Below are 16,685 nucleotides of genomic sequence, written 5' to 3'. Positions count from 1 at the left end.
GAATTTGCATATGAATCGAAACACTAGTAAGGATTATTACAATTGTCTAGTGCACAGTAAACTATTTAGTGATTTGTATTATTTTGTGCAGATTGTCCCTAAAGCACAAATCTATGGCCCTACACAGGCCCTCTAGGGCTAGATGTTCCCTCAGAGGGCAGGGGCATGCTCTGGAGAAATATTGGTTTGGGAATTCATTAATAATCAGTGGAATGGAATTGTGCCCTCCTTCCCAGGGGACACTGGACCATGCCCTCAGCAATGCTGTGCTAGGACACTGCCTTGGGGAGACACCACCAGTGCAGCCCTGCCCCATGTGTGCAGCCCAAACTGTACAGAGAGAGGACAGTGACCCTCTCAGTTCCTAGAGACAGCTCCAAGGCCCAGGCAGCCTGGGCAGGAGCTCAGCAAAGAGGCAGCTCACACCCTGTCCTTGTCCCAGCTGGGCTGCTAGGACCTGGGATAGGAAATGAGTGTGGCAAAACCCCAGAAGAGCAGAGCTAGGTTTGACCCAAAACCACGCTAACTGTATCTAGCTTTTCCCCCAGACCCAACCAGACTGAGGGAAAGCACCAGATTTTTAGCCACCAAACTGTTGGTGCAGATCTCCCCTAGCTACACACCTGGAGGACTCAGCTACAGTCAGCTGCAAGTTATTCCTTCAGCGTGCTCCTTTCCCAGCCCACTGCTGGCAGCCTCCTAAGCAGAATCTCAGGGCAGAAATGTGTCAGTCTCCAGTACAACTCAGCCTGTGACTTGCACCTGTCAGATTCACTGCAGGAAGACAGTGGAACAGGTAAAATCACACCACCCACACTCTTGATGATTCAACATGAAATCTCTGCATGCTTCAAGCCAACAGAGCCCTTTCCTCATGATACTAGATTGCATCACACCTAAAAAAGGTGCCAGAAAATTTTGTTCCTTCAACAGCCATAGAACAATCTGGGAGATGAATGGGAAGCTGAGGTGACAGGCTACATCCTCACCTGAGATGCTGAGTAACACTGATGCACCTGATCCTGGTACAGTGCTGAGCACTCTCTAAATAAAACTAACTTCACATTCTCTATGGCACATGGGGCACCTGATTTACTCTCCTGTGGCACAAAGTATCTCTCAGACTTTTTTGCAGCTGCTTTACACTTAAAGCCTGATTTAACTATTATTTAATTAGCCTCATTTCATAGCTGTTACCCAGGAAGCATTTCATTAAGCACTGACTGAAATCCTTGGGCCAGGCTTGCTGAAATTAGAGCTCTAGTCACTGTCCTGTCCTGCTTCATGATCAGCTGGGGGGCTCCATCCCCACTGCTGTTTTCACTGTTGACTCACTGCTGCCACTGTTTGGTACTGAAGATGAACCATTTCATTGGGTCCCTCTATTTGGTTAGAGTTACCTTATCTCTTGAATGCTTGGTTTGCTCCTTTAAAGAAGAGCTGTCAGAAATACCAGAGTTTCTTTTCTATCTCCCTCAAGTCTTGGAGAGCTTTTAGCCTTTTGGGGAAGTGATGGACCTGAGATCGTGGAACCTTTTTTCACCCCTGTCCAGACAACATATTTGTCTTGGAGTTGGCAAATTTGGGAAGAGATTGAATTATTTTCCCACACAGGGGACTCCTCTTACCCAAGATGAACTGGGTTTCATCTGCATTTGTGGATAGAATAGGAAAATAAAGTATCATGAGATATTTTCCTTAAGCAGAGGGGTTGGACCAGATGGACTCCAGAGGTCCCTTCCCACCTCAAACATTCTGTGACTGTGGGAAATAGTTTCCCATAAGAACAAGGCTGAAAACTGCTGAAGAGCAACGAAGTTGGAGGGACAGGAAGAATCCTAAGAGGTAAATGTTTAATTAACAAAAAAAGTTAATCAGTATTGATGTTTAGAAGTCTGAACAGTGCCAAAGAAGCTCAAGTAAACATCTAACCTGACACAGTATCTGTAGGTGGTGTTGTTTCTTCTTAGTGACCTTTACTACAGCGTTATCTCGGGGAATATTGATCAAATTACAGAATTGCTTCAAATTTATGTGCAGCAAGCTGAGTCTGCAAGGGCAGATTGAACTTACTTGAGAACACGTGACATAGGGTATTAGAAGATATTTGGAAGCCAGAAATGGGTGCCCATGCATCATTAGGTGTGCTGAAAGTGGGAATTCGGTCCCTCAGAGGGCTAACCACGTACGTCACACATCTGGCACAATGACATGCAGCTCACTTGACAGCTGAGGGTTAAATGTGCCTTGAGTGCTCCAGAAGGTCCCAAGAGTCTCAGGCTCTCTTTACACACACACTCACAGTGACTCTCATTACTATGATACTGAATTTCAAAATGCCAGCTGGGGAAAAAAACAACATGCTCCAAAAATGCTTAACACCCCCACCCCCAAATTCATAATTGCTAACAAGAATGAGGTTAAACTTGATGAGATGTTTAATTCAATGCAGTAGGTGAAAGGACTAAGTGTTTTGACTGCACTGGACACAAATAAATTAAATTAAGATTGATAATAATTTGATAATTTGATCCAGCAGTGCAGACAGCACACAACCCTGAGATCAGATGGTACCCAAAACATGTCCCATATAAAGAAAACACGTGCAGGCACAATTTAACAAAGGAAACCTTTTCAGCACACTGTATCCCTCTAATGCAATGGTATTTGATAATTTCTATTTGGACAGTTGAAGATTTCCTTGCATAAACCCATTTAAGGACAAGTAAAAATTTTAAGGATTTGGTTCTGGGTTACTATAAAAAAGAAGATCAAATTAAATCCCCAAACCAACATGAAATTTACAGCTCTGATTTACCATGATCTAATTTTTCCATACCGAGTTCTGTCCCTGCCCTTTTGGTCGCAGACCTCCATCCCAAAGGCAAAGCAGCACTATCTAAAAAATTCCAAGTTTAATGCAGTAACCTCAGTTTTATCTTTTTAAAATATTTATTTAAACCTCATGTTATTTTTACCAAAACTAGTGAGTTCATGAGCTGTGCTGCATTTTTAATTTCCCAAACTGCCATTTGTGAGTCGGTCAATGCAGACTTCACAGTTTTAAGGCTAATTTGAGAGCTTGAAAGCACCAAAAATAACTGCTGAAATGGAATATGCATGCTGAACAAATCACTACGTCTTTAATACAGCAAGAGCAACAAAGCTCCAATGTCCACAATCAGTGCAGTTCCCAGCCAAAACCCCCCAAAGTTAATTCTGTAGTAACATCAGAATTACTTAAATGCTTTTCTCAGCTTTTCCACTTGATTGCTTTGAGCCTTTGTGGACAGCCAGCTGAGCAGACAGGCCTGGCATAACACAGCTATTGCTGTATAATTTGTGCAATCACACTTTAGGAGAAATAAAACAAAAAAAAGAAAAGGAAAATTAATTCAAGAAATTCAACAACTATTTTTAAAGCTATACAGAAAAACACATTAAACCCCTACCCCCCAATTTCTTTAAAGGCACACCATGATTCATCCACTGTAACAAGCAAGCGTTATTTCTGAACCCTCTCACTGAACTGGAATGCCAAGAAGCCCGAGCTGCAATTGCCACTAGGGAAGCTGAGGTGACAGGCTACATCCTACATGTCAGAGGATTCATGAGCCAAAAAGAATAATCAGTTTTTCACTCTGCCCCCCCATATGCCACAACCTCCATATTTCCATGTGCTTACCTCTAAGTGCAATGATTTGTATTGTATTAAATTACAGTTTACAGAGTTGTGTCAGCTTGGATGATGCCAACAATTACTTCCTGTGATGGCCACTGACCTGCTCTGACAGAACATGCACCACATTCCTAATGGGCATCCAACTGGCTTTAATTTCTAGCCATTGGCTCTTGAAACTGCCCTAGATTAAAATCTCTACTATCCCATATTTTCTTGGGGAAAAATGCATCCACTCTGTAAATGTATTCAGGTTTAGACTGAACTCAAATCTTGCTAAGAGCTAGTTTGATTGCTGATTTCAAATAAATTATCTGACAAACACAGCTCCTTCCTTGGCTTCCAAATCAATGCAAGATTTCTTTTTTCAGAGTTACTCATAAAGATTCAATCAACATTTTATGTGAACAAATAATTTCTGACATTCTCTGTGCTTCCCAATTGGACAAATGCTGGTTAACCAGCAGGACAAAAAAAAAATCCCCTATTCACAGAAACACACTGTGGATACAATCATTCCATAAAATTTCTGCAAATAACCACACTCTGTAAGTGCAGAACAATCTCAGGGAGAACCCAAGCTGAAGCTGAATTGCTGATCAGAATCTGAATGAAGGCTATGGAAGTAATATGGCTCATGTAATTACAGAGGGAGTTAAATGTGCTTTCATGGGAACTGAATTTGGGCCATGAATTTTAAATGAGCCAGTGGATGACTTCAATTAATGGACTGACATAATAAAGTTATCAATAAAACTAAAGTAACTATAAAGTGAATTTTCCATCTATTGTATTAACTACCTTCTCTAATAGTTAATAACATAGTGTTAAGAATTTGAGAAACAAAAATCTGACCTTCAGAATTTCTGTCTGATGAAGCGACAGGAGACAGTGTAATATTAATCAAAAGCACGTTTAAATTGACAGCCATCCCACAATTACTACATCATCCATCTCCAAGCGCTCTACACGTACTCCAACAACTGTTAGTTTTATGCTGAATTTGGACTGTAAGCGACAATTGGTTTTAAAAACTCCTGATTGAAGTGCCAATTTGCAATGAGAAGAGACATCTTTAAAATATGGATAACTCTAGTAATAGCTACATAATATCTAACTCTGACCTATTTCAAATTAACACACTCACAAAATGTGAAATGCTCCCACAGTATTAGATGATGAGACTGGACTGCAGGTACCCAAAACAGCTGCTCTGTTTCTCCAAGAGTGTGAAATAAAACCATTTCCCAATTAGCAAAGGAAAGCCCTTCCCTTCCTTTATGGTTGTATTACATCATCTCATACAAGAAATGCTCATTTGCAAAGAGGCTGAGGGAGAGCTCGGAGGGGGCAGCTCTGGGCCCCAAGATCAGGGCAGCAACCAAGCACTGCACAAAGTGGCAGCAGCCCCAAAACCATGACACCTTGAGTATTTGGGGATGTGGGCTTCAAAGCCCTTCAGCACCAGCCCACAGCTCTCAATCCAAATCCAAAATCTAGCATCAGGCTTCCCATCTAGCAGCCCATCAATATTTCACCTCCACATTTTACGATATTTTAACCTGTTGAGATCAATTTGACCAAAACTAGCCTTACAAAAAAATCACTTGTTATAGCATAGCATAAGAAAAAAAAGAAAAAGCCTGGAAATGTACGTGCATTTTTATTTCCTAGATGAGAACAGTTCTAAACTGCTGTATAATATTCAGGGCAACAACTCTAATCTCTTCTAAATTAAAAAAGTACAAGAGAGCTTGAAATGCTCTGATAATTTTAAATTCTTAGGCACTGCAGTTGCTCTCAACAGTTTGTTTCAATTACATTTTCAATGCAGGAGTTTTTTTATTACAGATATTCTGGGCAAATTGCCTTAAAATGTAAACTAGGGAAGAAAGCTCTTACAGTGACCATGAGAAGCTCAATAATAATTATTTGAATAATATAAAATTCAAAAAACCTATCAAAAGAGGGCATTACATAGCCTGGAAGTCAGTTTTATATTCTATTTGCCTTCTTCCTGCACCAGCCTCACCTATTTAACAAAATGCTGAATAAATTGCTTCTGGTCAAACTATAAAGACAGCAGATATATGCTCCTCTCCTTCCATACCAATAACAGACATAGCAACTGTGGACAAGACATCCAAGAAAGATGATAAAGATGGATTTAGTCATACAGAAAGGCAACAGAATTCAAGATGAAGAGAATAACCCAAAGGCTGAAAGGCAAATGCAACACCTAAGCAATACAGAAAACAGGCAAGGTAATGATAACATGACACACAAAACACAAAGTGAAAACACTTTATAAATTATTAAAATAAAATCTGTGAGGAACCTTCTGTTACGTACGTTGTGGAGACCGGTGGCCCTACACACAAAGGGTCCGTGACGGTTCCTTGGAAGGACAGACCCCAAATTGGAAAAATCTCCCCTGTTCAAGGCAACTGAGCAGAGCCTCTCCCAGGATGCTTTGTTGTATATGCAAATGTACCCCAGTTCTGCCTCCCTGGTTGGCCCGCTGGCCTCTACGCCCCTTTTTCCTTATATGCATTTGCCCTAGAATGTTCTGCCGTCCCTGCTTACCCATTGGCCCCTTCTGCTGCAGTGTCCCGCCCCTTTACCCTATTGGCTGCCACCCCTTGTCCCGCCCCTGTAGTGCCCTGAGCCCTCAGCCCATTGGCCCTGATGCTGTGCTCCGCCGCGGCCCCCATTTGCAACCCTGGAGCCCGCGCTGTCCTTTTGTTTTTGTGCCTGGCCCCGTCCGTGCATGGCTGGAATAAAGCTCCTCAAAACTCAAAAGAGCCTTCCCACTTCTTTGCCATTACTGATCCTACAAGAGCTGCTGGAAGCATGTGCTGGAGTGGGGGTGTGTGAGTGATAGGGTGTGTGAGTGATAGTGTGTGAGAGTGATGGTGTGTGCCTGTGATGGTGTGTGTGCTGCAGTGATGGGGTGTGTGTGTGTGTGTGTGTGTGAGTGATGGTGTGTGTGAGAGTGATAGTGTGTGAGAGTGATGGTGTGTGCCTGTGCCTGTGATGGTGTGTGTGCTGCAGTGATGGTGTGTGTGTGCTGCAGTGATGGTGTGTGCCTGTGATAGTGTGAGTGCTGCAGTGATGGTGTGTGCCTGTGATAGTGTGAGTGCTACAGTGATGGTGTGTGTGCTGCAGTGATGGGGTGTGTGTGTGTGTGTGAGTGTTGGTGTGTGCCTGTGATAGTGTGAGTGCTGCAGTGATGGTGTGTGCCTGTGCTGGTGTGTGCTGCAGTGATGGTGTGTGTATGCTGCAGTGATGGGGTGTGTGTGCTGCAGTGATGGGGTGTGCCTGTGCCTGTAATGGTGTGTGAGTGCTGGTGTGTGCCTGTGATGCTGTGCCAGTGCTGGTGTGTGTGTGTTCCTGTGCCCCCGAGCGAGCGGCTCCGTTGCTGGATTGTCCTGGAAGGTCGTGGCACCGCTGCCTCTCGCTCGGCCGCCAATGGGCCGGTGGCTCACGACACTACAGCATCATCAACTAACCAGTTTTTCTTAAAAGCAAGAAATAAAAATCCTCCCAAAGACATCACGCAGTGAGAAAGTCCCCAGTGTAAGCCATGTGGTCCAACAGAGGGGAACAGATCTGTTAATTGATTAATTGAATAATCCCACTGTCTCTCCACAGGAGCATCCCCTGTCGTCCCAGGGTGGTGCTCTGAGCACTCCACAAGCTCCCTCACTACTATTTTTTTGCTGACACAATGCCTTATTCTTTTCTGCAGTAATGTGATGAAAGCTGAGTTTATCAAGTCCAGGTAAATTCCATCAGATTTTTTTGCCAGTTGAAGTTTCTATTATCTCTATGGAAATCCTGCTTTACTCGGCAAAAGCTGAGGAACTGAATGTCTTTGATAGCATCTTCTGAGTACCCTTCTGATATTGCTTCTGATCAGCATTTGAAATTTTTCCTCCCATTAAAGGTCAACTTATGCCTCTCTATCTTTTCAGCACATCTTCTAATATATGGAAAATTGCACCAGTACCTCTACTGTAAAATATTAAATAGATCTGCTATCATAAAAGAGCTCTTACCCATTCTCTAAGATGAGCATTTCCTTCTTACTTAGAAGAATGGATGAGTGAACAGATACAGCGTATCACAGACAACTGCTCTTATTCCTGGGGCATGTACTTACTGCAACTACAACAACCATCTTTTCCATGCAGAACAGGGACACAGCAGGAAATACATCTTCTAAGACCTAAATGTAGGACTGAATTGTTGCTTTACTTTAACAAGTTCAGGAATTAAACCACTACCTTTATCCTCTTCTATATGAACCACATAAAAAAAAACCCAAAAAACTCAGCAAAACCCCCAGAGACTCACAGAACTTGGTTTTAGTTACTGTTTTGCCCAAAGTGTTCTTCTGCCTTCACATTTATCTCCTCTCACTGCCACCCCATCTCCCAGTTTTCCTGATTCCCTCAATCATCACTCTGATGGGAAGATGCTGTGTTTTCCCTCTGAGCTGATCTTATGTGATTAGAGCAACATGATTTCTACCCTCACTAAACAGTGTATTAGGAGCCTGGTTTAACTCCTGTAGTTAGATACTTTACCATGTTGCATTTACTTTTTTGGATGTTTCAACAGTTGCAGAAGCCAGGTTGTGTCCAGCTGTGCCAAGCAACTGCACTACAGGAGAGGCTTGATGTGGCAGGCTGACACAGCCACTGGAAGCCCCTGACTGTTGTTGTTCTATTATTTCTCTAGAGTCCCATAATGATATCATCAGACTTCTGAAGTCCATACCTCCTTGGTGTGTTCTCATGGCTGCAGATCTTCACTGACTCCTTCTGCTGCCTGTTGTTCTCTCCCAGTTCAGGGCTCCTCCAAGGCTCTCCCTGACTGGCCAACCCACCCCCTTTTATCCCAGTTCTCTTCATTGGTCACAGCTGCAGCCCAGTTAAGGACATGGCAGCTGCAGCCCATCAAGGACAACAGGGACCTCTGGGGCAAAGCCTCTATACAGATATTCAAGTACATTTCCTCTACTATACCTTACAGTGGCCAGCAGCACATCAGAGGTACCTAAACCACCTGATGACCTTGGTCTGTGCACATCTAACAGCTGCCTCCTGGCACTGTGGTGGCTGGAGGTGTGATGGTGATGTTCCTGCAGATGAGTTGGGGAGTTATGCCAACACTCTGTGCAGCTGTACAGATGGAGCAGAAATTACAGTGCTGGTTTGGGCAGAGACTGTCCAAAGGCAGGAATGGAAAGATGTGATGCTTAGGGAGAAATATTCTTCAGCAAAAGAACTGGGAGGATGAGCTACTTAGCCATGTTCAGATGGCACCACTTGGACAAGGATCCTCTCAACAGAAACTCTAATTATCTGGGCAGCATTTTGTAATGAATTCATTCTCACCAAATGTAAAGGAATAGCAATTCTTCCCTTCAATTCATGTGAGTGCATTGCAGGATCATGACCCTTTTTGTTTTTTCCACCAGTCAAGCATTCAAGGTGCTCCCCTCAGTGAATGGTACCGTAACTCCCGAAGTGTCCAGGCTCCTGGGGACCGGGACCAAATACAGCTGCCACAGAAGGCACCTCTGAACACAAAGGGAGGGTAGGAAACACACCTAAGCACAGACTGGAGTGTTTCAAATACCTTCTGTCTTTTCAGGCCAAGCCAAACACCCTGCTGTGAGGAATTCTTTCACATTAGCAGTATCAGAGGATACAGAAATGGACAGATTATATTTTGATTTTCTATTCCATCTTAGTACTTAACCACACATAAGATTTGCATCAGTTTATCTGTAGAATAGAAGTATGAAGTAAACACAGTTATAAAGCATTCCAAGATACTTGCAGGAATGAACTGTGAATATGCCAATGCTACTGACAGTAGACACAGAGTGGACTGTGGAAAGGTTTGGAAATCTGAATCACAGAAGTCTTAGCATCACTAATCCTGATTCTATTTAAAACGAAACAGAAACACCACAGGAAAATACACTGCTGATCATTTAATTGCAATATTTTAGGATATTTTCTACTGCTTTTAATTATGAAGCTATACGTGATGTTTTGATACTGTCTAGAAAAAAAGAACAAGCATGGAATTTTAATATCAGGTATGCAGTTCCCTTTTTACTGACTTTGATGATTTCTTTCCTATATAAAGCATATTAAAAGGAAACAGTACCTATGATTGTAAAACAATTCCTTGATGTCAAACACCTTATCTAAGCCACTTCTCATGCAAAAAGATGAGAATTCAAAAACATCTGAAAGCAGTTAGTGGAGGAAAAAAAAGAAGTTATCCAAGTTAGAAGAGAGGCTGTAGTAGTAACCAATAATAGCAACTTTCATGCATATGAGGGCGTGGTTCCTGGCAGTCAGATATATTCTTGCCCATCTAGATGCAAGTGTGCCAAGTGGTGGCAGCAATAAAACTGTAAATGGAATAGCTACAACAGAAAAACTTTGCATCTGAGCTAAGAACAGCATCACCCAAACACTCAAACAGCCAGTCCTGAATCAGGGCACTAATCTGTTTTTGTAAGGACTGCCAGGTAGGAAAAATAACAGCATTTCCCACTACTAGAATAAAATGAACATCTTACCAGTATCTTTTGTGCTATTGGCAAGATCACTAAGATTAAAAGGAATATTTATACAAATATTTCCAACATATAATAGAAAAAGTACATGGCTGGGCTGCAGCTCAGCCTAAGCAAGAGATGCAACATTGCAGTGGAAATCTCATAGGAGTATGCTGAGTGATGTTAGTTCTTTCCCTCTTAATACCATAATCCCTAACACAGAAAAAGTCTAATTCTCTTTTGAAAAAGTTCTCAGTCATTACTGGGATCTTACTCAAGTATGGGCTCTTCTGGATGTTGTTGTTAACAGTAGTTACAAAATGAAATACGTAGTAATGGGGAGGAGACACGGCATTTTAATTATGAAGGAGCAGAGTGTGCTCTAGAAAAGTTCCCCTTGTCTCTTTCTCCTCGGTCATTTGTGTGCTGCTATCTCATTTGTACAGAACTTGAGCTGACATTCAAAGGTAGTTCTTTATCTGGTGAATACTGAACTGTGCTAATTGAAGTGACTTTTGCTTTTGTTCTTTGTCTCTCAACTATAATTAAAGTTTCTAACTGGAATTTACAGGCATGCCTGCAGTGTGTTCTCACAGATGAGGTGCCACAAGAGTTAGGGTGCCCTGCCAGGAGATGAGGAATAAAGGCTCTGGCCCAGGGGTGAAGTGCACAGCTCCTTTGCAAACACTGAGGACTGTCTTGCACAGCTCCTGCAGGCAAACAGTGGCTTCCACATCATTATGTGACAAATAAGGCACAGCCCATGCAGTGAGTGAGGCTGATGGATGGGATTTTCACATATTTCTGGCTTCATCATCCATAATCTACTGCAGCACAATGTCACTAGTGATCAATCTGAAAGGCTCTTGGTGAAGGAAGCCAGTGCAGAAGAGAGCTGCAGCATGTGCAGCTGGGCAGGGCAGTAGAGAATCAATCTGCAGCTCACCCAGCCCATGCTCCCAGTTCACTGTGAGGCACAGGGGACAAGGCCACCCTGCTGCTCTCTGTTTATTCCTGAGATACTGTGAGGATTCGTCTGCTGCATAGTCAGATCAGTAACTGACAACTCCTGGGTACAACTACATTCCATTACTCCACAGGGTGGAGTGTTATGGGATCCTCCCAAGAAAGCAAATATAAAGCGTAGTCATGTAGAAAAATCATTCAAACTGGAGGGATTTTTCAGTTTCTCTGGTCACTCCCACATTTCCTTTACATCATTTTTGCATATATTACTTTTAAGTTTAAGTAATCTGCTCATCTGTCTTTGAAAACCATGTTTGAGGCCATGCAACATTATTTTTCCTGTCAAGATTTGCCTCAAAACCCTTTCACTTAAGCCCATGTGTTTAGCTGGGGAGACACAGGTCTTAACCCTCTTGTCTGCCAAGGCAATAAATCCAGCTGTTATGTAGGAAAATGGAAAGGTTTTGGTAATTTGAGTCTTTGGCACATATTACAGTAGCAGGACAAGAGCAGAGAAAGAAAAAAAGGAGATTTATAGGAGGGGTTTTCACAAGAGCAGGGTTTGGAATTTGACACAGCTGTATGGTGTGAAGAAGGTGGCTCTGCATTTCACATTTATGGAAATGACACAGTAAATGAAGTAAAAAAGCAGGCATCTTCAGAGAATCCCTAAATAAACTCTGAGTATACTATGCATGCATGCAAAATGTTTTAAAATGCATTGCTTCATTCATATGACATATGCACAGTTAAGGATCAGAAATGAAAGCTTTTATCAGCAAATCTAGGTCAGTGCTGACTCTCATATTCCTTAAATTCTTTCAAAATTAATAAATCAACTTCCTTGTCAAAGCATTATTATACCATTGCTTCTCAATCTACAGCAGGAATAATGCTGCCTCTATTTAAAAGAGCTACTAAACATCTTACCAAGGGTTTGTTGCAGGAAAACAGTGACAGGTACAAGGTGGTTCCTCCCACACAATCTGCTAACAGCAGCAGCAAAATTAGAGATCATTAGACAAACTAACCTGTGGTGTCATTCCGTGGCAGATATACATGATTGGGATATTCTCTGTGTCTGGCCCTTGATCAAGGCACAAATCACTTTTCAGGGAATTCTGCAGCTAAAACGAACAGAAAGAAAAAGAAATCAAGCAAGTTTTATATGAGAAAAAGATGGTGTGATTACTTTCTTTTCTTTGAGAATATAAATTGTATGTAGTTGAGGAAGGAAATATGCAAAATTAAAATATGTTACAGTGAAGATCTTGAAGAGAAAGCATCTAGACTAAATTCTTCCTTGCAGATAATCTAGCACCACTGATTTCAATAATGTTACACAAAGTTTCAGGCAGGGTATATTTCAAAAAGCCTTCAGAGATAGCAGTAATTTTTTGATAAATGTTTTAAAAATATTTAGTCTCTGGTACACACTATAGAGAGAACCTGAATATATCCTGCTGAGCAAGATAGATGAGGTATTAAATAGCTTGTAAGAATCTCTATGAGAATCTTCTGATTTCTGGAAGCAATTCTAAAAACTGCTTTTTTCAGCTGACATCTGGAGACTTCAGGGCAATTGTTATGCACCAGCTCCCCTGATTATTCTGGGCTAACCCATGCACAGCAATGAGCAGACTGCAAAGTACTTGGCCCTGGTCAGCACAAAGCCCTGGGAGAAACCTAGGCTATGCTAAGACAGAATTTCCTAAGAGTGAGGTGCTAAATTCATGAGCACAGATAGCAGGGAGGTCTGTCCAGAGTGTGAGGACAAAGATGTGCACTGCATACCCATGGATGTGCATAAAGGTGTTCAGTGGTGTTAGGTGGCTCAGAGAACAGGACACAACTGCCTGATGGAGGGGAGATGTGGTTTGAACCACCTGTAATTAGCTGGGCAGCTCTGTCAGCTGTGCACAGGGGCCTCTTTTGAGGAAACCAAAATAATATCTTTAGAAAGGAAGCCTAGAGCTACATGTAAGAAGAGTGGGCAAACCAGAGGCTGAAGCCAGGCAGTGAATAAAATCAAAACCATCAACTCATCTCTACAAGACTTCCATCTCTAAACCTAACTCTAAATCCAGTAATGGACAGGATGCATCTCAACACTAGAGAGAAAATATGCATTAGGTATAAATACTAGCATTACTCTCAAAAATTAAAGCCTTGACCATTACATAGAATCTTCTCTCTCAAAGCTTTCTACTTCTTATTCATCATGTCAGCATAGCCATGACTCTAATCACAAACAGATGTCTAAGCACCCCCTCTATCCAAACCAGTGATAAGTATCACCTTATTAATTCATGCCTGGGTCTATCATTACCTGTGAGAAATAAACTCAAACTTTACAATTTCAAAGGTTTATTAAACCTTAACAAATACAACAAATAAGTGAATAATGAGAAAGCACAGCACTGGGAGTGTGGAACTAAACCACCACGTGCTCCCCCACAAAGTGGCTGGCTCCACCTTTATGCAACTGGTGTTCCATCAGGTAACCCTGGCCCTCCCAAAGTCTGTCAGTCAATTCCTCACTGTCCATAGGTGGAAACTGCTTCTCTGTGAGAGGAATAGCAGATTTGTCTTTCCAAACAAGCGGTGGGGCTGCTGGTAGGTAAAACTAGCACTGGGAGATAAAAGAAACAATGGGAAGGATTCCACTGATTGATGAATGGAAAAAGATATTTGCTTTTACATATAAACTTTAGGTTTGCTGAGAAATGAAATTAGACATTGAAAGATGAAAGAAACAATGGGGTAGAAAACCCCCTAAATTCCATAGGAATTAAAAATTAAAAGGCAGGGTTGTACATTAGAGGGAAATCTTCGGTTTTAGGCATGTCGGGAAGTCTGAACCTCTCAAGTACCTCAGCCAATGGGGAATAGGAGAAGGTTTGTATATGGTAGAGATAATTCATGCTATTAATGTATAAAATATTGCAAAATCCAAGCTATGTCTTTTGACCACCCCAGCCGGGAGCAGAGTCTTATTTTTAATCAGTTAGTTCTGGACAACTGTTAAGATAATATCGAGTCTGTTAACGTATGAATGGAACCTTCCTGAGCGGGGTGATCGGGGACTTGCCTGGAATGCAAGAGAGATCCGCACCTCCAAGATTGCATCTACTGCACTGAGCACCACTTCCCTGGAATGCAAGAGAGATCTGCACCTCCAAGATTGCATCTACTGCACTGAGCACCACTTCCCTGGAATGCAAGAGAGATCTGCACCTCCAAGATTGCATCTACTGCACTGAGCACCACTTCCCTGGAATGCAAGAGAGATCTGCACCTCCAAGATTGCATCTACTGCACTGAGCACCGGTGCCGACTTCTCCGGAGTGCTCTGACAACATCCAGACACCTGGAACTGGACTTTGTCTACCCCTGCACATGTCTGGACCCAGTTCTGCACGTGAAGGGACACAAAGGAACACTGGGTCATTTCTGCCTCAGCCAGAATAAACCATATAAAAGCTCGCTGCGTGAAGCAGCCGGTGTGAACCAAAGGGGAGACTCTGACATTTTGGTGGTCGGATCCAGGTTCACCCAGCGCCAGTCCCGGGGCTGACGCTGCCCTTGGCTGAGGTGGTTTTTTTTCTGATCGAAATTCTGTTTTGCTGACAATCTAATAAATCATTGCTAAATTTTCTTATACATTTGGCTCCCGATTTGATCATGTATAACAAAGGGAAATGCAGCCAGGAAATTAGGATAAAAAGGGAGGCTGCATCCTCCAAAAATTTGAAAGATCCCAGGGGAATGCCCTGTGGCCTCTCCCTTTGTTCGAATAAAGTAAAAGGACTCTGTCTCCTTTTTGGACATAAACCTCTGGTGTTTGTGGATTAATTTTCCCAACACCTGCAATTTGACAGGAGGTCAGGTGTTGCCATGCTGTGCCTCCCAGTACCTAGCCTGCCCTCCCCTCCAAATGCCCGGCTACCCAGGCCATCCAGTGACAGCAATACAAGGAGGAGGGGAAAGAGCATATGGGGAGAACATACCACAATAACATAACTCTACACCACTAAAACTTCTCTTAACATGCACACAGTATTAATCCCTTAATTGGGAGAGCCAGCCATCGCATTACCCATCTATAACACTACCTCTGTGCTTTCAAAACTTCTTCCATCAACTCCAATCCTAATGCTTATCCTGGTGTGAACGTTATAAGCTTTTCCACAACAATCCCCATAATAAAGGAAGCAAAAAACCAGAAACAAAACAGCCACTGAGCTGTTAACTAATAATGCTGTTTCAAAATCTGAGGCCCAGATTCTCAGGAACAATCACTTCACAAAATCTAGTGGCTTTGTGGCAACCAACAATTAACCTGAGTAATGCAATTTTGGCCTACCAAGACTTAATTTTAAAAACAATACAAAATATAACAGACAATCCCTGTGCTGAAACCCACAAATAATGACTGTTACACTGAATACAACAGCTTTTGGCCCAGTGACATTGCTTTCCTCTAAATAGGAGGGTACTGCACAATTTAGAAAGAAGTTTGCTTTCCAAATATTTACTCTGCCACCAATCCCAACCCTAGCTATATTCCACAGCATAAGCTAGACCTGAATGCTGCACCCATTTTCCTAACTCTCACAGAACACGAGGAAATGTAGGATTCAGGAAATAAATATGTGGGGTGTCCCTGTAGGTGCCTGTATCCTAGCCTTTACTCCCATTCTCACAGCTTTTTCAATTACTATGATTTTTTTAAATTGATGATAATGCTATAGTAGCAGTATCTCTATTTTCTAAAAAAAAAAATGAAGCATTTAGAGAATCAGAAAGCAGCTGACTTGCCTTGAAATATCACACCTTTCTCTGGTGTAAGATGTGCAAGCAAACAGCAAAGCAGACAGAAAAGATCAGACATCCAAGTGATTCTTTTACTAGAAGGATAGGGGCATCTAATCTTGTGTCATACAACAGTATTTCATACAACAGTAAGCTGTGTATTTCACAATATGTGCCTTCTTTATCTGTTGTCAGAGTTGTTCACTACTTCCTTTGTGATGGTACAAACAGGACCTGTTCCTCCCATCTCTCTCAGCTGATGATGATGGTGTGCGTTATTGGGCAGTACCTAAATCACAGGATCATAGAATGGCTTGGGTTGTGCTGGGGGTTGGGTTTCTTCTGTTCTTTCCTTGTTACTTGTGGAATTTCTTCCCACTGAGTTGCTGAAGCCAAGCTTCCCCAAGAAGCACTGATGGCTGGGTGCTGGAGAGGAACTCCTTTGGTTTTGGGGAGTTTCTCTGGGGGGCAGGCAGAGACACCACGATGTGAAAAATGCCTATTTTATGATTGGCTTTTTGCAAATATTAAAAAGAATATTATATGTCTTATGTTAGAAAGTGATGCTGTATTAATTCTCTTAAGTACTGTGTTAAATATAGTTTTAGGTTATAACATATTGTTAAAATAGAATCT

At 42.2% G+C, this 16,685-nt stretch overlaps 1 protein-coding gene across 1 annotated transcript in view; it reads right to left on the bottom strand.

The window, feature by feature from the left end:
* The window catches only part of LOC136571149 (polypeptide N-acetylgalactosaminyltransferase 18-like), a 79,915-nt gene that overhangs the window by 25,445 nt on the left and 37,785 nt on the right, over positions 1 to 16,685 (bottom strand). The window contains exon 11 of the mRNA XM_066571508.1: positions 12,266 to 12,361. Within this exon, the coding sequence (XP_066427605.1) occupies positions 12,266 to 12,361 (96 nt within the window). The remainder of the gene's footprint in view (positions 1 to 12,265; positions 12,362 to 16,685) is intronic.

Source organism: Molothrus aeneus, unplaced genomic scaffold, assembly GCF_037042795.1.
Source record: "Molothrus aeneus isolate 106 unplaced genomic scaffold, BPBGC_Maene_1.0 scaffold_71, whole genome shotgun sequence".
In the NCBI taxonomy this organism is placed as follows: Eukaryota; Metazoa; Chordata; class Aves; order Passeriformes; family Icteridae; genus Molothrus; species Molothrus aeneus.
This window is presented reverse-complemented; position numbering and strand designations above follow the sequence as displayed.